The sequence below is a fragment of the Crocodylus siamensis genome, chromosome 3, assembly GCF_052110815.1.
Source record: "Crocodylus siamensis isolate JL-2025a chromosome 3, ASM5211081v1, whole genome shotgun sequence".
Lineage (NCBI taxonomy): Eukaryota > Metazoa > Chordata > Crocodylia > Crocodylidae > Crocodylus > Crocodylus siamensis.
Genome location: NC_143397.1, coordinates 131,423,937 through 131,446,133, shown reverse-complemented (window position 1 = coordinate 131,446,133; position 22,197 = coordinate 131,423,937). Strand labels below are relative to the sequence as shown.

General features: G+C 41.9%; 1 protein-coding gene across 5 annotated transcripts in view; it reads right to left on the bottom strand.

The window, feature by feature from the left end:
- HIVEP1 (HIVEP zinc finger 1) overlaps positions 1–22,197 on the bottom strand; it is a 187,912-nt gene that overhangs the window by 41,925 nt on the left and 123,790 nt on the right. For 4 of the 5 annotated variants that reach the window (XM_090039205.1, XM_090039206.1, XM_090039203.1 and 1 more), the window contains exon 4: positions 4,573–10,553. In XM_090039205.1, the coding sequence (XP_089895331.1) occupies positions 4,573–10,553 (5,981 nt within the window). Of the gene's footprint in view, positions 1–4,572; positions 10,554–19,661; positions 19,789–22,197 lie in introns of all 5 variants that reach the window. The other variant, XM_090039207.1, reaches the window with a different exon arrangement.

Genomic DNA, 22,197 nt, shown 5'->3' with positions numbered 1-22,197 from the left:
AAAGGTACATTAACTAAGGAACACCAAATTCAATGCAAATCAGGAGGAGAGATTGTTTTGCAGAGAAGAGCTTACCATTCTCGAAAAGACCCTTTTCTTCCATGCCGTCCTAGTACCAGAGCATGGGAAACACTACTCCTTGCAGCTGAGAGTATAGACATAATTTTTAATGATCACTCCTGTTAGCTTTTGGATTGACTATATGGAGGAAGTAAGTGGAATTATTTTCAGATAGCAAAAACTTACTGAAAGCTTTTTTTTAGACCAGGAATTGCCAACTTACAACCCATCAGATGGATTTGGCCTGCTGAGCCACTGGATCTGACCCAAGGATGTGAAAATTTGGTGGCATTCAGTGGTGGGGCTTCTCCTGTGCTGCAGTGGAAAGAAGAGGTGATGGGGAGAAGTGGCAGCAGCAGACATTTCTCAATATGCTGCAGTGGGGAGAAGTGGTGGCAGAAATGGCAGCAGTGGCTGGGTCCTAGTGCCTGGCCACTTATCACCTGAGCTGGATCATTCCAACCTAGAAAGGTTGCCAACCACTGGATTAGATCAATAGGTGAGCTTTTTGCTAACCAACTGACATAATCTTATGCTTGTGACACTCACCTAACAAACCTGAAAACTGCTTTCAACCTCGACCAACTCATCAGAGGCAAACTCCCCATTGATCAAACACCAAATGGGACACAATCTTATGTTAACAATAAATACAAAACCCATCAACACATCTCCCATGCAACCACAGGCGACACCCCCCCACAATGAAACCATCAAAACCCATGGATCCTAAGCATGTCTATTCCAGAATATGGTACATCTCATCCAGTACACCAAATGCCTTCATGGAAACAATGTGGGCAAAAGATGAGAAAAACTATGCTCTAGAAAAGTGATGCTCAATCTTTTGGTCCTGTGGGCTAAATGAAGAACACAGAACCAGTCTGTGGGCCAGACTGAGCCCTACACACCAGGAAATTGCCCAGGGGCACTGCATCACCCTCATGCACTGGGATGGAGCCTTGGGACTCTGCTCCACCCCCATACCAGGATTGGGTTCTGGGGCCCCACACAGGACCACACATGCTGGGACTGAGCATGGGCTGCCCCTGCATGGCAAGACCAGGCCTTGGGCTGTCCTGTGTGCCCAAGCTAGTGCACAGGGCAATGCTTTGCAGCCAATGGGGTTCCCCGTAAGTCTGGAAATTTGACAGCAGAAAAGCAGTGCTGCCAAGTTTTTGGACCTAAGGGCTGCCATGCAGGCCAGATTACAGGATGTAAAGGGCCAGATCAGGCCTGTGGGTCAGGGACTGAGCACCCTTGCCCTAGAATAAGTGATTGCAGGGAAAAGGTAAAGGACAGAAAGACAAACTTAGAAAGCAAAACACTTCACAGAATGATCACTTTCTTTCAGACCTGAAAATCCTTGTGCTCAAGGGAAATCTACAGAACATCTTCAAAAGACAGGCTCAAGAACAAAAAACCATAACTTGACTAGATACTAAAAACCAGGAACTATACACAATGTTGACTTTATGGCTTATTATAATCTACCTGTGATCACTGCTAATCTCTCCACACTCTACAGGTGGGAATGACTCTCTCCCCTCTTGACTGGTCTTGTGTTTTCACTAATCTGGTTATTCTTTCTATAGCACTCCTTAGCCACATCCACAGTAGCGTGGACATTTGGTTCCTAGGGGACATCTAGCAGTGGGACACCTTGTGCCGCAGCTAGTTGTCCTGGGGGAATGACTGTGCCACATGCCCTCTGGCATGTGGCAGGTTATTCCGGATGGGGTAGGGGAGGCTAGGCCCAGCACTGGGCTGGCCCCAACAACCTTACCTGGGGTCCTGGGGCCTCCTGGGGCTGCAGCAGCAGCAATCCTGTTGCTCGGAGCCTGGCCAGGGGCTGGACCAAGGCAGCCGGCCCAGGCTCCAGTTTTGAGTGGCACGCACTGCCCCACATGAGCTTGCACTTTTTTTGTGTGGGTTTTTGACCCCTGGAAATCCAGGGTTTACTCCCCCCCCCCACGCACTCTGCTCCCTTGCAGTTTGGAGAACAGGTGAATGTGAGGTATGTGGTGCCGCAGATGCATCTGCAGTACCACATACTGCACAGCCACACTGATTTGGATGCAGCCCTTTTGTCTTTTAGTTCCTTCTGATAACAGTTCTGTGCTCCCTTCTGAAACCTCCCTTCTATATTCCTTTAAGCCATGGGTGTCAACCTCATCTGGCCAACGGGCTGAATGAGGAGTGCAGGCAGAATCAGTCTGCAGGGTGGACTGAATACACAGATCAGCCCCACATTCCAAATCCAGCATGCAGGGCCAGTCTGGTGCAGGTGCCATGTGTACACATCCTAGACCAGCCTACATACTGCTTGCAGCACATGTGCTGACCCCAGCTCTAGGCATAACATGCAGTGCACGGAGTAGTCCCAGGCATGCACACACAAGAAGCATGGGATCAGTCTGTGGCATATGCTACATATGGAGCCCATGCCAGAACAGCCCTGCATGCTTCCTCCAGTATGCAGTGCTGGTCTGTTCCAGACTGGCCCTGGATCAAGGGTGCAGGGCTGGTTCAGGGTAGGTGTGGCATGCAGCATGCATTCCAGACCAGCCCCACAAACTGCATGAAGCGTGCAGTCAGTGCCAAATAGGTTCTGCATGTTGCATCCAGTGCACAAGGTGAGGGCCAGCATGTGCTGCATGTGATGTTCTGGTCTGTGACCCACAGGCAACACTGAAGGCTGGATGATTAGGGGTTCCACGGGTCAGATCTGGTCCACAGGTCCTATTTTTGACACCCCTGCTTTAACCGGACTGTTTTTATTTAAATACAGAGTTTTACACAGGCTATTGCTCTGTCTAGGCTCAAGCTATGTTTGCTTCTCTTCCAAACCTAAGGAAGGGTACCTTTTGTGAAAAAGCTCATCTAAGATCTCTCTCACTATACAATAAAAGATATCTGCAACACAAATAATTGCCTCTCACATCACCATCTCTTCTGTGCGTGGATTTTTTTCCCACAAAAATATGTAGACCCATTTAATGGACTACATGCAGTAATCATAATTTATTTCTAGTTGCTAAATTAAGTTAAGGTTTTACACGTTAGTGCAGACTGGAAGGTTATTCAAGTTCATTCAAAATGTGCTCAACATTTTAATTTAATAAATAATATCCTAACCACCTATATGGAAGACTAACTGCAATGAATCACTCCTAGGAAGAATAGAATTTTTTTAGGCTGAGAATGAAGTTTATACAAACCAAGCTGAAACATACAAATAAATTACATAATGAAAGATTACTCATTGTGGTACAACAACATCTCACATTGCACACTGCTACAGTGCCTTATCATACTCTACTGTGCCTATGTATTCAAGAATACATAACCTAATCATTTGAGAACTGCAGTGAACTCACAAACTAAACAGATTCATATGGTATATTCTGAGCAACAGCAGGCATATTGCAATGGCCCACAATCTTGGCAATAAAGCAAACATACCTACTTCCAAGCAAGTTCCCACCCCATTTCATCTGAGAATACTGGATGCATGACTATACATCATTCATAGTTCTCTACAGTTTTATTGCCTTTGGAAGCTCATGAAAGCACAACACTAAATATTAGATTTAAACTTCTTCAACAATTCAGATTTGTCAAATCTTAAACTGATATTCTATTGAGGAGCACTGCTTCAACTGCGGTCTGTCAGCTGTGATTTTATGCTGTGGACCCAGCTATTGAAGTAATCCTCTGTGTCTTAATGGAACTGTTAATAGTTATACCAGTCATATATTACTCTGAAAATATTCTTAGCACAAAAGATTTAATGGCTTCTTTGGAGCAATATCAATCGATAACATGGAAAAGGTAATGAATATTCTTAAGAAAGCTGTAATTCCATTTTAAGCATCAATGTCTCGATAATTATTTCAGATCAATAAACTAAATGGGGAAGATAGGGGAAGAGGGGAGGCAAGGAAAGAGAAGGAGCAAATGTACAATGGCATTTTGTCAAATAGTAATGATAAAAAACACTTTTTGGGACATTCACAGATACCTGCTCAATCTGAGCACAGAAAACAACAGCACACTTTCTAGGCCAAATTACCTCACTGCCTCCCTGTCCCCATTCTTTCTTTAAAATAAATCGGTTTTAAGTTGAAGTTGGTTTTAAAAAATATGTAAATGGAAACTATTTTTGTTACACTTTTTTTGCAGTGTAAAAATGGCCAGATGGATTTCTGCTAAAACTAAACTTTATGTACAAATTTCAATTCAGGAAAAAATGTTAATGAAAAGAAATAAACCCTTAAGAACAGGTTTCTTAACAGAAATAATTGAGAACTTTATAGCTATATAGTGCAGCACAACTATAATACAAAAGGTCACACACATTATTCATGTAATTATTCAAAAATAGGAAGGGGAAAAAGCAAAGCACATTGCATTACTCAAAATATAAATACAGTATAATTTTAAAGCAAATGGCCTATAAACACAAGTTTGGTTCTTAAAATTAATACACATTAAATGTTCTTTAAGTACCTTGTTTAAGCTGTTCTTCCACTTGCTTGAGTAGACCAATACATCAGATACGGAATGAGTAGTTATTGCTTGAGTATATAGTGGTTTTTCAATTTTTTGTTTTGAATTTAGAAGGGAAAGAGCAACCTTTGTTGGCAAACCAAGAGGATTGGGATTTTTGGGACTAACAGTCCAAGTAGAATATGCCGATGTTTTTTGGTCATTTTGTAACAGATGTAGCGGCTTCCTTTTTAACAGGTAACACCATGTGAAATTTGTTGAAGTCTTTAGGCTTGGAAATGACAGCCGTTGCATATCTCCAGCATTTACCACTGACAAAGTAGTTACAGGTTTGGCTTGGCCTTGATTATTAATTTGCTTCCCTTCATTATTAACTCTAGGGGACTTCCTTTCTTGACTGTTGCCTAAAGCCTTCAAAACAGAAGGCTGATTATTTACTGAAGGAGGTTCAGATGGCTTTCGTACTACAAAACTTGAAATAGCAGATTTAAGGTTTTCAGATTCTGGGGACTCCTTTATGGATTCAGAAACTCCAGCTTCAAATGAATGGTGATCCGTTATTAGCCTATCGGAGGAAGTAATAACTTTGCTGGTTTTTTCGTGTTGCGGAACAATCTCTGGATCCAGCAAATGACTTTCCAGAGGTTCTGTGGTGCAAACCTGTCTTACTAAAACTGGTTTCTTTTGCTTATTAAGGTCACTGGCTCTAATGTTCAGTGGATTCAGTGATCTAGCATCTGTTGTGCAAGGATCCCCACTCTCATCCTTAACACGTTTTTGGTGTTTTTCCATGGCAATGTCTAAACTGTTGGCTGGTGAAAGCATACGTTTACTTGAAGCTGTAGCCTCTTGTTGAGGAGAAAGTCCACTAACTGGCACTTTCTGAATAATGTTCAAGGAGCTTGACAACGGTGAATTTCTGCTTCCAGTTTCAGGAAGGGAGTTATCAAACAGGGATGCTGGCTGTGAATTTTGCAAAACCCTATGATCTTTGTGAGATTTTGGCAGCTGGGTTTTACCTTCAAGGGTTGGCACTGTCACAACATTTGTTTTACCAGTAGACTGATTTATCTGATCCTGGGTTACTATAATTTGAGGAAGCGGGGTTACAGTGGCAAAGCCATAGGATGGAATATTACTATGAATATGAACAGGAACCACAAATGGTGCAATCTGTTCCATTTGACCACTGCAGCTGGTGGGGGTCATTTGTTTTAGGGGAGGCACTGAATATGGATTAGACCTACTGTCAGCTACTCTAGTTTGTACTTCTAATGAGGTCTGACTCTGGCCCAGACCAACTTGAGTTGGATGAGTCTGGGTTGATAGAGTGGTGGTTATTTGTTTAGGAGGATATGATTGACCTATGTTCAGTGATTTCACTTGAAGCTGATATTTGGGAGCAAAACAATCTTCCTTTTCAACAGACTGACAAGAAAATGCATTTGTGTTTTCTTGTTCTCCTCGGGCTGACACTTTAAGGGAGGACTGTAAATGCTGATTTGTTGAAAGCCGTTGTTCTTGATTATACAAAACAGGACCTAAAGACTGCTGGGCTAAAGACAGGCTTAGAGGGTGACAATTCTGTGTTGTTGCCTGAGACTCATGTAAAGGCTTGGAGTAAGTCTGTAAGTGCTGAGAATTTGAAGGGAACTCCACTGAAGATTTACTAGAGGTCTGCAGCCTGTGAAATGGCACTGTGGACTTGTCTGTTGTATGAGTTAACTGAAATGAAGCAGCAGCCGATTTAACTTGAGGCAAAGAGTTTTCTGGAGCAATATTTAAAGATATCTGTCTTACAAATGGCCCCCTTCTCCTTTCCAACAAAGGTACATGTCCAGTAACTCCACTGCTAGAAGACAATTTTGGAGTGGATATATCTTGTGAAGTAGATTTTGCTGAAGACATACTTCCACAGTCAAAAGATTTACTTCTGTAATCTACAACCTCCATGGATGGCTGCGTACAGCTAATTTGTTCTGATGCAGCACGTCTCATTTCCCTGTACTGAGGGCCTGGCACACCAAGAGTATTTGAGCTCACAGGAATCATAAGGAACTCTGAAGATTTGCTAATAAGATCCACTTTGGTAGTACTCTCAGTCTTAGAAATTTCATCTTTATCAAATGAAGCTGAAAAGCTAGAGGTGCGAGATAAACTGCTCTCCCGACTAAGACTTCTAGAAAGTGTGGAGTCAATGCTCGATTCAGCAGAAGAATGCTCAATATCAGCCAAACGAATCCTTTTCTTCTTTGGTGGAAGTTTTTCTGTTGGCAATTTTGACAAAGATTCACTTCTCTGAGGCCAGTTAAATTTTTCTGTCTTTTCCTGATCACTGCACTGGGTTTCTTGGTCTCTGTCTGGTTCCTCTGTAACTAGTATTTCAGGAACTTGGATGTTGTGTTGGCGAACAAGTCTTAATGTTTGCAGAGCTGTACTTCTTTCGTTAGAAGCAATTTGATTTTCCTTAAGTTCCACTCTAGATACTTCTGATGATACTGGCTGATGGTGCTGGGAATTGCTCAAATGTGAAAGCCTATCTTCTTGAATTGCAACTGCATTCATAGACTGGTTCTTCCCAGCCTTTCCAGCCTCTTGAAAAGAAACTGGTGATACTCTTTCAAAAGATTCCGATTTCTCAAATGAACTAGTTCTGCTTAGCGAGTTAGTGTGCTGTATTACTGAAATTCCAGTTCCTTGTCTTTTCAACTCTACCTTCTCTTGTGCAATTGAACTACTTTGCTTTTCCATCAGAGGAGAGCTCTTGGGCTCAATAGTTTGTTCTGTGCCTCGAGCCACAAGCTGAATTTGAGAATTCTGAAGCAAGATACTGCCATGTTGATGTGAACCAATTATTGCTGCATTATGTTTTGACATGCTGGAAGGATTTCCTGCCTTGCTCTGACCCTCCGTACTCTTTGATATGTTACTATCATTTTGCTGTGGCTCATCATCATCCCCAACACTTTTCATCTTCCTTCTTTTTCTTATCTGCGGTGTCTGTTCCCAGACACCAGTAGAACTAGCAACTCTGTAGTGCAAAATTTGAGGTTGTGTACTGTTGGGGACTGGTTTATGTTCAGGCTCTCGAATGGCTGCTTTGGTTTTTGGTCCATGCAATTCTGAACAATAAAACTTCTTGTGGTTTTCATAATTCTCCAGTTTTCTATACCTGTTTCTACAAGTTTCACATTCAAACATTGCACCTCGCACATGATGTGATTTCTTTACTTTTTCTAAATTTGTTCCTGGTACATGTAATTTGCTTCTTTGTGGTAAAGGTTCATTAGACAGATTACAGCCATGGTAACTTTCATCTACAGATCGTGCTGGTCCAAGAGCCTGACTTTCACTGGTTGAGGAGTCTTCTATTGCTGTCTGTCTAACAAGAGTGCGAGGATGTCCACCTTGGTTCACTGGAGTCACAGGTCCTGACACAAAGACGTCATCATATGATGACCCAATTTTATCATCAAACGATTGACTTCCACGAAGTGGATGAGGAGGAGGTATTATATTTGCAGGTACAGCTGAATAACTGGTTGTAGGCATAGAATTACTTCTAGTTATAGGTAAACAGTCAAGGGATGGTACAGACAAAAGAAAAACCTGCTTTGATTTCTCAGTTGGTGTGAAAGGAGACTTTGGTATATCGGAGCTAGAACTAGTTCTTCTTCCCATTGGTTTTAAATCAAACTGGAAAGAGTCTTTAAATATATATGATTTTGGTGAGTCTATACTTCCTCTTCTTGAAAGAGATGTTCTTCTTGGTTTCACACTATCTAACTGTTTGTCATCCACTACAGCTTCATTATCAGATATTAATTTTGAGATGCGTTCCTCAAGCGTCTTTGTTGCCATAGGTGGTCGCATTTGACCAGAGAGAAGCACATTTTTTTCAGCACAAACTGTGTGTACCACAGATGCCACTGTTCCACTTGTTCTGGGTAGACAGGTCATACTTTTATTCGCGTCTTTTTCAGAACTTGGCAATCCCCTTACAAAAGGAGTTGGTGGACTCATTGTTTGATCTGCACTTTCAGAACGTGAAAAATAACCAGAATCAGTGCTACCTAAACTTCTAGGACTCAAAAGACATTTTCCTTGCTGCTCCTGGGAACAATCAGTTGCCTGCTGCCTTTGTAGCTGTGCATGTGCTGTTCCTATAGCAGACTCAAGATGTTCTTCTAATAAACTCATTTCTACTTTTTGGTGGTGCCTAATTTCAGTCTCCTTGAATGAGGCCATGTGTGAGAAATTTGACTGCATATTTGTAACTCTGAAATCTCCTTTTCTCTGTGCTGCAGCAAGTTCAGGTGTGGGATCTGTTACTTTTGGACTATCCGCCCTTAATGGGGAAACATTTACAGGATGAACTATAACTTTAGGTAAAGTTGCCCGTACTTGAGGTTCTGAATTATGCAATGAAGAGTCACCTATTACACAGTCTGGATTGCTTAAGGGAATGGGACTACCTTTCTGTAATGTTGTTTCAGGATTTGAAATGATTTTCACTATTTGTGCAGGTTCCAGTTCTAAGGATCCTTGATCATCTTGTCTTTCATCAGCAGTGCCTTCATCATCACTTTCACCACTATCTTCCGCATCTGAATGAATACCAAGTGCTTTGTCCGATTCATGGGTTAGGAATAAACCACCAGAATCTGGTTGTAGAACAAGTCCAAGTTTGATAGCATGTGCATGAGATTTTTTGTGCTTGTATAGATTACTTTTGGTCTTAAATGAAAACCCACAAGTCACACAAGGATAAGGTCGTTCTCCTGTATGGGATCGGATGTGCTTTTGAAGAACACTAGGTTTGGCACAAGCCCGATTGCAATACTCACAGACATACTTTCCCAGTTTTTTAGGTTTCTGGTCTTTTAGAAGGTTACAGATTTGTTCTACACCATGGCTGACAACAGATGCTATCTGAGCTGAATTATACATGGGAGCTATAGATAAATGTGTGGAATTAGATGCATTAATTGACAACGGTGAAGAAGAACTAGCTACTAACTGACTTTGAGGAAAAACCTGAGCTACAGCAGAAGATGGTGTATGTACTACAGAAGAGGTTACTGCTATACTGTATATCTGCTGGAGTTTTGGGTTTTCTTGATTCTGCTGATGTACCAGCGATCTAGCGAAACTTGGACACATAACAATTTGATGATTATGTTGTCCAGTCTTAGCAATAAGCTCTTGCGAATGAGAAACTGACTGAATCTGTAATTGTTTATTCTTGCCTGATGTTGCTATGTGCATATTATTTGAAGTGCATGGGTAGCAGTGAGATCCAGCTACAACATCTGGCGACGACAAAGCAGAATGATTTTGGACACTCATTGTATTGGGTGTGAGACTGGAAGAGGTGCTTACTACAGTTTTATTTGGTCTCAGTTTTTCTATTTGCATTCCACAAGGAGGGCACTCTTGTGCTAATGTGTTCAATTCAGGCTCCATAGCTTTTAAAAGGACATCAAATGCTGTACGTGTACACGAGGAAGAAGTACTACAATCAACAAAAGTAACACATTCATTACTGTCAGTCTTTGTTTTACTTGACAAGGAGTTAGGGAGGGACTTCTCTGACAAACTCAACAGGCTTGTATCAAAGTCTTCTACTGTCCGTTTGTTCAGTTCCAAGGATTGATGCAACAGTGGAAGTTTTGTCTGCATTGATACTTCGGATTTGGATTCGTCAGTAGCTACACTGCAACTACGTGTTCCCCCATTTTGTTTGGTACATTTTTTCCCATTCTGTACAGGTAAATGATTCTGTGTCTTCGTGTGTTCTGAAGCATCAAGAAGAACTTTAGATGATGACGGTTGCTCTACATTTTGTTTAAGCTTGGCCTCAGGAGGATTTCGCAAAGGTGATTTTGGTATTTTTTTTAGATGGTTCTCAGTTACAATCTTTTTCCGTTTCACACCTTTAATTGCATCTGGGGTTCCTCTAGTCCCAACTTCTGAGCCTTCTGTTAAGACAAAAACAAAACAATACAAAAATGGTAAATTCACATAGTCATTACAAAGTATTACACCATCACAAACATATTTTTAATCACAAAGGCTAAATGCAATCATATACATTTAAGAAGTAAATCTGAAAACAATACATTTTCTCACAATTTGTAACATGTGGAAGTTTTTTATTTGTCTACATATGAATAGCCACATATACAAGTCTTTACTCCTGTAAGATTAAACTATCCTCCTCAAAGTGAAGAGCTAGGATTGGTTTTCCTGCAGAGTTGTTCTATGCTGTGTCTCTGTTGACCAGAGATTTTCCCTCATTTCTATAAACTGAACATGCTGAAATCTGTGCCTTGTTGTCTATGGAAGCAAGAAATGAATTTACAGTTTGTGAGCTGCAGTCCTACTATAGCTAAAAGCCAAGCTTCATGTCTATTATTGTTAATGTTTTAACTTCTTGGCTGAAACCTCTCAGTTTTTTAATGCTAGGTTTCCTTTGAGAAACCACTCGCTGCCACATTACAATCAGCTGGCTCTATTAGTGGAAACAATGGCAGTGATACTGATGTTGATAGAGGACCAGCATTTGTAGCCCATGTCACTCAGAACTGTAGTCTTGTGATTAAGACTGTGGCAATGGGACTCAGAAAACAGTAATTCTGTTTCTATATCTACTACAATTTCTTGCTCCATGTGACCTTAAGTAAGTCATTCAGGGTGAAATAAGGGTCCTGAAATCGACAGCAAAACTCAAATTTATTTCAATGGACCTTAGATTTCATTTCAAACTTCTCCATGCTTTGGTACCTGATCTGCAAAATGGGGCTAGCAATATTTTTCTGCTTCACTGGGAAGCCAAACAGATAAATTTATTAATGTATACAATACACATAGACTTGGATGGATCCAGGTTTTTAAAAGTGGGGAGGGTGTGGGAGCAGTGACTGGTGGTGCAGAGGTGGCTGCATCCAGGCTCCTAGCCTCTTCCCCTCACCCTGGGGCAGGCAGACTGCACCTCAGAAGCAGCAGCGGGTAACTTTTTTGCTTTGCTTTGTTTTAAATCCCTCAAGGTAAGAAACTCCCCACCCCACTCTTCTCCTTCATGCTCAGCTGCACATTCTCTTCCCTCCCCCCTCCCATTCCTGCCTTGTCCCCTGCGACTTCCACTGTCCCCACCTGAGGCAGGGGCAGGAGGCGAAGGGGGGCCTCCAGAAGCCCTACTATCCTGCAGCAATCAGACTTCACATAGAGGCAGGCTTGGTAGAAGCCATGGTGACAGCAAGTGTTCCCTTACCTTGTGCCTGATTCCTGGACTATCAGGAAACACTTGGGAGGGAGGGGGGGGAGGGACCCACCCGCTGCTGCCACTGTCTCCAGCTGGAATGAGCAGGAACATCTCTGAGCTCCTGCACAAACCTCCAGGGCAGCCATTGATGGGGGAAGGGAGATGCTGCTGAGCATGAAAGGGAAGGGAAAGTGCAATTTTCACTTGCTTCAGGGATGTAATGCCTGAGATGGGCCATATAAGTACCTACAGAGAACACATCTTAGATGGCAATAAATTCAATGGCATCTTCAAAGAATAAAACATTTAACGAACTTAAAAAAACACTTATCCATTAAAAAAAGAATTAAAATATCAGTATTTTGGGGGAAAAAAACCAACAGAACCAGTTACTTCTGTTGTCTCCTGGGAAGCTGGAGTTAAGTCCAATAGCAGATTCAAAATTGATATGAGGACCAATTTTAATTTTCAGTTTTTAAACCTTTTTTTTTTTTTTTGGCAATCTGCACCTAAAATAATGACATATGCAAAAAAACTTCTGATTATTTTATATACTGGATTTTTAAGAAAAATAGTATACAGACTATTTTTGTATCTGCAGACTCTTATTTTCTATTTTTTTAATTAGGGAGACTTTGTCAGGTTACATTTTTTTAGCTTGCTCTTTGTTATAAAGAACATCTTAGAATATGATGCTGCCTGGAGGTATTTCACTTTTATTTCTATCATTTACTTTTTCTCATCTCTTTCAATTTGGCTAATGAAAATAAAATGAGCCAGTTACAGCAAGTCCTGTACTATTCCAGGGAACTGTTAGAGAGACACTGCCTATCTCTAGATTATCTGATATTCCTCTAACCTTAAGTGTACCTTATTGAAAGTTTATTTTATCTTGGTCTGGAAAAAGTAATGCTTGTTTATTGTAATCTTTCAGTATCAAATGTCATTTACAAGATTGGTATGACATTATGCAAAGAAAATATAAAAAAAAGGCAAATAATTTATAAATGTTTTAAGATTTATAGCAAGTGCATTTTATTCAGAGTACTACTATTAAGGCTTTATTTTGGGCTTACATGAAAATCATTATAGTACAACAGAAAAGCATGAAATAAATTTGTTTTTCTCTCTTCCCTGTCATTTTTCACCCTCTGTATGTTGCAGCAGACAAGGAATGAAGATACCTTATTTTATGGTTATGTTTGTAACTGGATTTGTCATAAAAATGGCACAAACCACCCACGCCATCTGTCAAATACTGAATTTCAGAGCATATATTACTGAACTTCAATATTGTTTCAAATGAGCTGCTACAAAAATTGGTCAATCTTAAATGATTCTCCATTTCTGTATTATGAATAAAATAAAAAAAAATGAATTATTTCATTATTAACTACACTTGTTGCTCATTTAATTAGGTATGCACATGAAATTTCAGGTCCACATTGAATAGCAAATGATTTACTAGTATCAAGCAAAAGAGCAGTTTTGTAACAAATGCATCTATCGTTCAGTGAAGAGCTTGGTTCGAACATCATGTAACAAAGCATGCATACAGAATGAAAATCTATATTAATATGTATTTGAAAAAATCTATTAGTATTTACTTTATGCATGTATATTTTTGTGCATGTAATTTTGCTGTTATACCAATGTGGAGTGAACAAAGATTCATAATATTTAAACCTCTCGTTAAACACTCATATATTTATACTTATATTTTACACTTTATCCTCCCCACCTTCCCAGCCCTTTGCATTCTAATCATGGGGGTTATTTTATTTAGAAGCCATTTCCTGCAGCCCCTTCACAGCATCTGATGAAGTAAACTCATTGCTAATGCTGTGCACCCCGATTTAGTTAGTCTATAAGGTGCAAATCTGCCCTACTTTCTATAGTCTTCTTTAGATATTAAGAGGCTACAGTCTGCCTGTATTCTGCTAGCACACAAAGTTCACACACAGTATATATGCTTCCAACATAAACAAGGAACCAGCTCTGTAGGGGAGCCTTACATGTCACAGTGAAGCGGGTAACTGCTGTTGTCACTGTTGGAATCTGGTGTAAATTCACAAAGCATCCGCTATCCCATGTATTGAGAAAATAAGTAAAGGATGTATAAAAATATAGAAGGACAGACAAAAACCCAGTAGGAGCACATTTTTCACAAAAAAAACAAGCCACTCCTTTTCTGATCTCACTATCCTCATGCTCAAAGGGAATTTACAAAACACCTCCAGAAAATAGATGTAGGAACATGAATTCATAACTCTACCGGACAGTAAAAAAGTTGGTTTTAATACAGAACATGGCTTTATGGCTCATTTCAACTTTACAAACACTGCCAAACATCTCCCTGCACTCTACAGGTAATAACTGCCTCCCTCTGATACTAAATAAATTGCCTGTTCTACTGTTCTTCTTTAGTCTTGTAAGAGGTCCTGTTTACACCTTCATTCCTAGTTCACAGCCCTCCTCCATCCATCCAACTGGACTTTCTGAATTTGCATGGAGTCTTTTCTTTGATATATAGCTCAGCTTGTGTCTGCTTTCCCTTCAGACCAGGGAAAGGATACCCAATACCTGAAAGTTTATCAAAGCGATCTCCCAAATATATAGGTGTTCCAATAAAAGCTGTCCAAAAAAGCCTTGCCTCCTAAAAATAAGGAACGCAAAGGCAGCCATGGCATGAAGCTAGCAGAGTAAAGCAGAGTGTTTCTATTACTCCAGTGTAGGGGTGTACCGATAAAGATTTTCTTGGCTGATACCAATAGCTGATTATTAACAAGCCATATCAGCCAATACTGATCTGATAATTGATTTAAAGGAATGCAGCCAGACAGTATGGAGAGCAGCTCCCTCCAGGTAAGTCTGTGGAGGGGAAGGGGTGTGGAGTAGGCAGATAGAGGCCCCTATGGTGAGGGAGGGAGTGGGCTGAAGCAAGGGGCACTGCCCAGCCAGGACAGTGAATGTGACCCAGGGAGGGAGTGGGACAGTCACAGGTGGATTGTCCAATGGATCAGCATCCCAGCTCTAAAAATAGCAGCAAGGGTGCTTGAACTAAAGCTTGTTGAATAAACTAGTTCAAACGCCACCATCACCATTTTTAAGTGGGGGAATGCTTTTAACCAGAGCCAAGCCAAGCTGGGCAGGGCGAGGGCAGATGTGGGCTGCTCACTGTGGGTTTGGGGCTCTCTGTCCCGCTGCCTTTGCTCCAGGGGCCCCATGCTGGCTGTGTGCCCCCTGCCAGCCCAGCATCAGGAGGCACAATGAGTCACCCCCACTGCTACTAGGCAGGCAGGCGGTGCATGTCCCACATGGGGCTCCTGAGGGAAAGGCAGCAGAGCGGAGAGCCCGAGCCCACAGTGCCTTGCATACCAGTCTGAGGGGGCACATACCCGCAGGTGCCCGCAGTGGCAGGGAGCTCCTCCCCCCCCAAACTTCACTCCCCTGTACCCTCTGGATGAGCCGTCTACAGTTCTGTCCCACTTCCCGCCCCAGCCCTGCGTCACATTCACCATCCTGGCTGTGCAGTACTCCCAGCCCTGCTTCCTCCCTTACCGTGAGGGCCTCAATCTGTGCCCGCCTCCATGTCTCTTTCCTGCCACAGATTTATCTGCAGGGTGCTGCTCTCCATGCTGCCTGGCTGCATTCCTGGCCACATGCACACATACATCCGCACACATGCATATGGTGTTGGGGGGCCCCAGCTAGGAGGCATATTATATTTATTGATGAACGTTATTGGCTACACAGGAAAAAAAGCACTGATAGCCAATAATGTTAACTTTCCTTTTATTGGTGCCGATCTGATATGTAACCGATACACCAGTGCACCTCTACTCCAGAGTGGTGACAAAAAAAGGAGAATGAGAGAGAGTCCTTTCACTTAGTTCCAGATAAGTTATCTTGCCTGAAGCCCATTTCAGGTTTTATGTCATCATCCAATGCACTGGTTTATACTCAGCTGATATTTACAAGGTTGCCTCTCAGGCTTACGAATTAAAAATATTTTTATATATATGGAAACTTGGATTGTGTAAAAAACAATAAATTATTCTCTGCCACTCAAATCGGAGAAATTTTACCAAAATGAGGCAGCAATGCCTCTGTCAAGCTCTACATGCTTGTAAAACAGGGGTGGCCAACTTGTGGCCTAGTGTGCCACAGGCAGCTTCTATGTGGCACACAGGAGATTGGGGATGGGAAGGCAGCACAGTGGCATATAGGGCAGGGAGCAAAACACTGAGCCACAAGTGGGGCAGTAGAAGGGGATCAAAGTGGCACTCATGGAAGGGGAGGTTCTAAGTTGTGGTACACCTGCCAAAAAGGTCAACCTCCACTAGTTTAAAATAATGCATTCCTAGCCATTACTATGGATGGCTTTCTTAAGCTTCAGGGCATACTGCAGTTTTTTTCTCCCCAAACAACACAACTGAGTTTGCACAAATTATAGAAAAACTGTAAAAATAAATTTAGTATAAGCAAAGTATTTTTTATTAACTTTTGCACGTGATTTTACAATGCCTTAAAAGCATGGGAGATAACTAGGTGGTCATAATATGGTTCTCTTTATACATATACTGCAGCTCTTTGCCTGTCACAAGCACGCCTCACATCAGTGTATTATTTGGCTCAGTGCACAATAGGTAAATCTAGGCAGCTTACCCACGGACAACCTGTGTTGGGCAAGAGTACCCAGGGAACATGCTAGAGTGGAAAGAAGGAATACACAGGAATATCTAACTGCACAACCACATAAGCCTGAAGACAAATGTTCTTTGTCCTCACTGTAGCCAACTGTGCACTAAACCAAGACGACAACGCCATACTCTAGCTGGTGAAGACCTGTTAAATAACCAAAGTTAGTGAGTTTCAGCTGTGTTACACAGGGATGAAAAAAATGGTCAGACCCAGCTACGTTAGTAAAGTGCTGACAAATGTGAGTGAAAAGCAGTAGCACGGACAAATGCTTTGACCAGGCCTACCAACTGAACAACTAGGAGTCTTATATTTCACTACAGAAATAATATCTGACTTTCACAGTTGGCTATCTACAGCCATATTTTCTTAAGAATACCTCCCACAAGACTTGCTAGCTAACATATGGATACTGTATATTTCCGGGGAAAAAATGAAGCATATGTATACAGATGGAAAACAACAAAGACAGATATGGTCTTTTTTCATTCTTTAGCAATCATTAAAATGAGGCTTTCATACTGATAACAATTGCTGCCAATAGGGTATCTTGAGCCCTAGCTCTTTATTTTTATTCTTGTTTCTGACATTGACTCTCTCTGAAAGGTTCCAGCCTACCTGGTTCTGTAGCCAATAATATACAAGGGAGTAATAGAGCCATTTCTGACTCCCCAGAATTATAATAATAGTAAAAAAGTTTCCTATTCATAGGTGAGTCACTGGCAGCAGCCTTTAATGCAAGTACTAAACAAGCTTGACCTCAAAGCTCTTGTGTCTTAACTACTCCGCTCTTAACTATATACAGGTCCTCAAGGAATCCATTCCTAAGCACTTTGAGAAGAAAGTGATTAGGAATAGTCAGCTTTGATTCACCAAGGGCAAGTCATGCCTGACCAACCTGATGGCCTTCTATGATGAGATAGATGACTGGTTCTGTGGATGCGGGGAGAGCAGAGGATGTCATATACCTTGACTTTAGCAAGGTTTTTGACAGAGTCTCCTACAACATTCTTGCAAGCAAGATAAGGAAGTATGGGTTAGATGAATGGACTGTAAGGTGTACAGAAAACTGACTGGATTGCCATGCTCTCAGGAGTAGTAATTAATGGTTCAATATCTAGTTGGCAGCCAGTATCAACTGGAGTGCCCCAGGGGTAGGCCCTGTTTTATTCAATATCTTCATCAGCAACCTGGTAGATGGAATGGAGTACACCTTCAACAAGTTCATGGATTACACCAAGCTGTGGGGAGTAGTAGATACGCTGGAGGATAAAGTGAGGATCCAGAGAGACCTTGACAAATTGGAGGACTGGACCAAAAGAAATCTCATGATGTTCAATAAGAACAAGAGCAAAGGTCTGCACTTAGGACAGAAGAATCCCATGCACTGCTACAGGCTTGGGACCAACTGGCCAAGCAGCAGATCTGCAAAAAAGGACCCGGGGGTTACAGTGGACAAGCCAAGAAAGCTAACGGCATATTGGGCTGTATTAGTGAGAGAATTGCCAGAAGATCAAGGGAAATGATTTGCCTGTATTCAGCACAGGTGAGGCCAAACCTGGAATACCAGGTCCAGCTTTGGGCATCCCACTACAGAAAGGATGCGGACAAAATGGAGACAGTCCAGTGGAGGGCAACAAAAATGGTGAAGAAGCTGGGGCACTTGACTTACAAGGAAAGGCTGAGGGAACTGGATTTATTTAGTCTGAAGAAAAGAAGACACAGGGGATTTAATAGCAGCCTTCAACTACATGAAGGGTGGATTCAGAGAGGATGAAGCTAGACCAGTGCTTCCCAAACCTTTCCTCAGCATGACCCCATTTCCTCAGCATGGCCCCTCACTCCCAACCCACAGCCCCCACGCCCATGACCCATGTGTTGATGCTGCAACCCTATTTGGGGTCGCGACCCACAGTTTGGGAACCACTGAGCTAGGCTGTTCTCAGTAGTGGCAGATGACAAAACAAGGAGCAAGGGTCTCAAGTTGCAGCAAGGGCAGTTTAGGTTAGATATCAGGAAAAACTCTTTCACAAAAGAAGGTAGTAAGTAAAGCACTGAAGCAGGTTAGGTGACCCACAGATGTTGTGAAATCTCCATCCTCGGAGGTTTTTAAGACTTGGCTAGATAAAGCCTTGGCTGGGATGGCATAGTTGAAGTCAGTCCTGCTTTGAGCAGGGGGCTGGACTAGATGACCTCCTGAGGTCCCTTTCAACCCTAATTTTCTATGGTTCTATAAATATCTGTAAATATGTACTTAACTTTACAATGTAGTTAACGATACTATAATACTTAACTATGGGATTACAATACTTAACTCCTTACTACAAGTTGTGAAACTCAGTAAAGAAAAAGGCACCATATAAAAGTGCATATTAGCAGTGGCAGTATTCATCTAATGCTTGCTAATTGCATAAGCCTTAATACTTGCACAAAAAGGGAAGAAGGCCCTCAACAAGCTTGACAACATCTTTTTTACTTATTAAATACTTCTTTGGATATTCTTTTTTTACTTCTACTTGATTTGAAGTCATTCCATTAGAGGAATAGTGAGCTCCTCCAGGGCCCTGGGTGGGAAGGAGAGTAAGCAGTCTTACTTGCAGAAGCAGCTTGTGCTATAGCTGTGTGGGCTTGGGCTGTTCCAATGGGAGGATAGGTTCCCTGTACACTGGCTGCACGGGGTTATACCTGCTTCTCTCCTATGGCCAAACAACATATGTCTGCCGTGGCAAAAATTAACGGGGCTGGGGGAAGAAGTGGGGCTATTCTAGCACCCTCCCCCAGGTCAACACATAGGGCTGATGCCCTACTTGCCCAGCCTCTCCCTACATTATGCTACTGAATTCCATTATATAAATTGTGCTGATGTACTGCAATGTGTCATATCTTTATCTTGAAAAAAATATTTGCATTTATGTAATTATGATTACACAAGGATCAACTTACCTGTGTCAATGTTTCTAGCAGTAACAACACTAGTAAAGCTATCAGTCATAGAATGCCAGACATTTTTGAGCCCACCATAGTTTCCAACTTTCACAAGGTACACTTGCCAAGTACACAGTCACACATTAACTTACAAAAACAAACAGCATAAATAACACTGACATGAAAAAAACCAACTCACCCATTTTTCCCCATGTGAAGTCCATTTCCTTTCTCCTTTTACCCTTTCTCTCCATGGTTTCTACTCCCTTCCCCATGTAATCACAAGAAACTCATCTGTGGTCACACCAGTGTGATTCTGTGATAACCTAGGGTGCAGACAGAAGTGACAATTTTTGCCTTATTTGCCACAGAAACCAGTTTATAGCTGTGACCGAACACAAGTCCACAGCTGTAGACAAATTAAAAAATGGCTGATCAGGGAAAATCTGACCCCTCATTGCATAAGGTATCAGATGAAGAGGTTTCAAAATGTAGCGTCTTCTGTAACTTCTGTCTGCCAGCCAGACCCAGCCTGTAGCTGTTTTCATAATGGGAGGGGGGAAGGTAGCAGGGAGAATTCAGTTTGGGTTTTTTTCAGACTGCTCCCAGGGTGGGGACAGAGGCTCCAATTCAATCACCCCACCCTTCAGCAGCAGCTGGGGAGCCCCAAGAAGGAGCTCTCTCCATTACCCTCCCCGCCTCCCATTCTGAAAACAACAGCGCTGGCAGAGACCTGTGGCCATTGTGACAGGAGCCTAGCTGCAGGCTCCCAGCCCACAGCTGGATTCCCCTCCTCCCTTAAACCATCAGTGAACTTAATTTGGTCTGGGGTAACATTGCAACTGAGAAGCCTTTGCAGAAAATGTTCTAAGTTACAGCTGGGAGCTGGCACTTCTGTCTGCACCTCCAGTCATTTCCCTAGTTAGCCAAATAGTTCTTGCAGAAACATCATTATTCTGATCTGATTTCTTTGAACATTTTTTTATATACATCTATCTTACAGCTATGCAGCAGTAGGCTACATGGATACCTGGAGCAAGTACAGTAGAAGTACTGCCAGTATGTTGCGCATCAAGTGTCTTTGGCTCTCCACTGGTTTGTTTCAGCTACTCTCTTTTTTTTTTCCCTCCTCAACTTTCCTCCTTTTCCTTGTTTTGATTTTTTTTTTGTTTACTGTTCTCACACGTTGTTTCAATCTGTATCCTGCACTCAAAATAGGAGCAAACTGCCAATATCACTATACGTTGATTCAGAGACCTGTAATTTGTCAGCTTTACTTTGCTCCTGGCACATAAAGAAGAGCAACAGAACACAGACAATGTGAAGAAGCAGAAATGAACCAAGAGAAATTGTACCAAGAAAAGAAAATTTTTTTTCTTCTTTAGCATTCACCTTCACCCATGAATTGCACAATGTCTGGATAGAATGAACTCAATGACTCCATTTAAGAAATTCCCAGAACTGCCCGTCTCAAAGCCTATGCATTATCAGAGCTCCCATTCTCTTTTCCCCTAAGCAAAGCTGTAGGCCTTCATGAAAAATAGAGAGAGAAAAAGGAATAAAGTATGAACACAATGCATCTACTCTTCCCCAATGCAACTCTATAAAACTCATTTTTTGGCTTCATTAATGTTAAGTGAACAGTTATCTTACAATTCAATGGACTGTAGAGGCTTTACTTTATGGTATCCCATTTATTCTAAGGAACATTTTTAAAAAAAATGCACCGTAGACATGCACACCCCAGGCTCCTAAGTCTATACTTTTGTTATTCAAGCAACAGCAGGAACTCGATCTCTCTGGAAAACAGGTCACTCCTAAGAAAGGCTCTACACATGAATTTAAAGTTCAGCTAAAAGCACAGAACTGAAAAAAAGTGTGTCATGGTATCTTTATGTCTTATTCTTCAAAATTAATGTTTTCCAAAGGAATACAGGTAGTCAAAAATGTGCAGGTCTTTTAAAAGCCTACCACGAAGGTCTTTTCTCAAATTAAAACTCTGTTCCCTAAGGGCCCAGTGTTTCTACATATTCAAAATATTTTTTCACTTGACGTGATGTCTACTTTATTAGAGAAGTGACATTTTTGTTTGGGGTGTTACAAGAAGGTTCAAAGTCATCCAGATTTTCCACACCCCTTCTCCCCCCTTTCCAAATTCTCCTCTCTCAAACTAGCTGAAATGTGAGATAAATGAAAATTGCTCAAGTCACTCAGTTTCCAAGGCATATTGCAAATACTACTGCAAAGAAAATAAAAGCTATTCTAAACCAAAGAGCAAGAACTAGGGAATATTCTAGGAGACTGGGAATCATGGGCTCATCATGATGAGCATGTTAGCAGGAGGCTTAGGACTTATTTGCCTGGACAAGGGAGACTAGGTTGATGTCATTTATCTGAATTTCAGAAGGCCTTTGACTTGATATCCCATGATATCCTCATGACCAGGCTGGGGAACTGTGGCCTCAACCATCTCATGACCCAATAGCTGGGGAACTGGCTCCGGGGTTGGACACAAAGGGTACTAGCTGATGGGAACAAATCAACGTGGTACAAGGTTACCAGTGGAATCCCCCAGGGCTCAGTACTCAGGCCGGTACTCTTCAATATCTTCTTTAATGACCTAGACTTGGGAGTAAGATACGAACTGGCAAAGTTTGCGGACAACACTAAACTATGGGGGAAGGCAGTCACGCTGGAGGACAGGCTGGGGATGCTAGCCAACCCTGACACGCTTG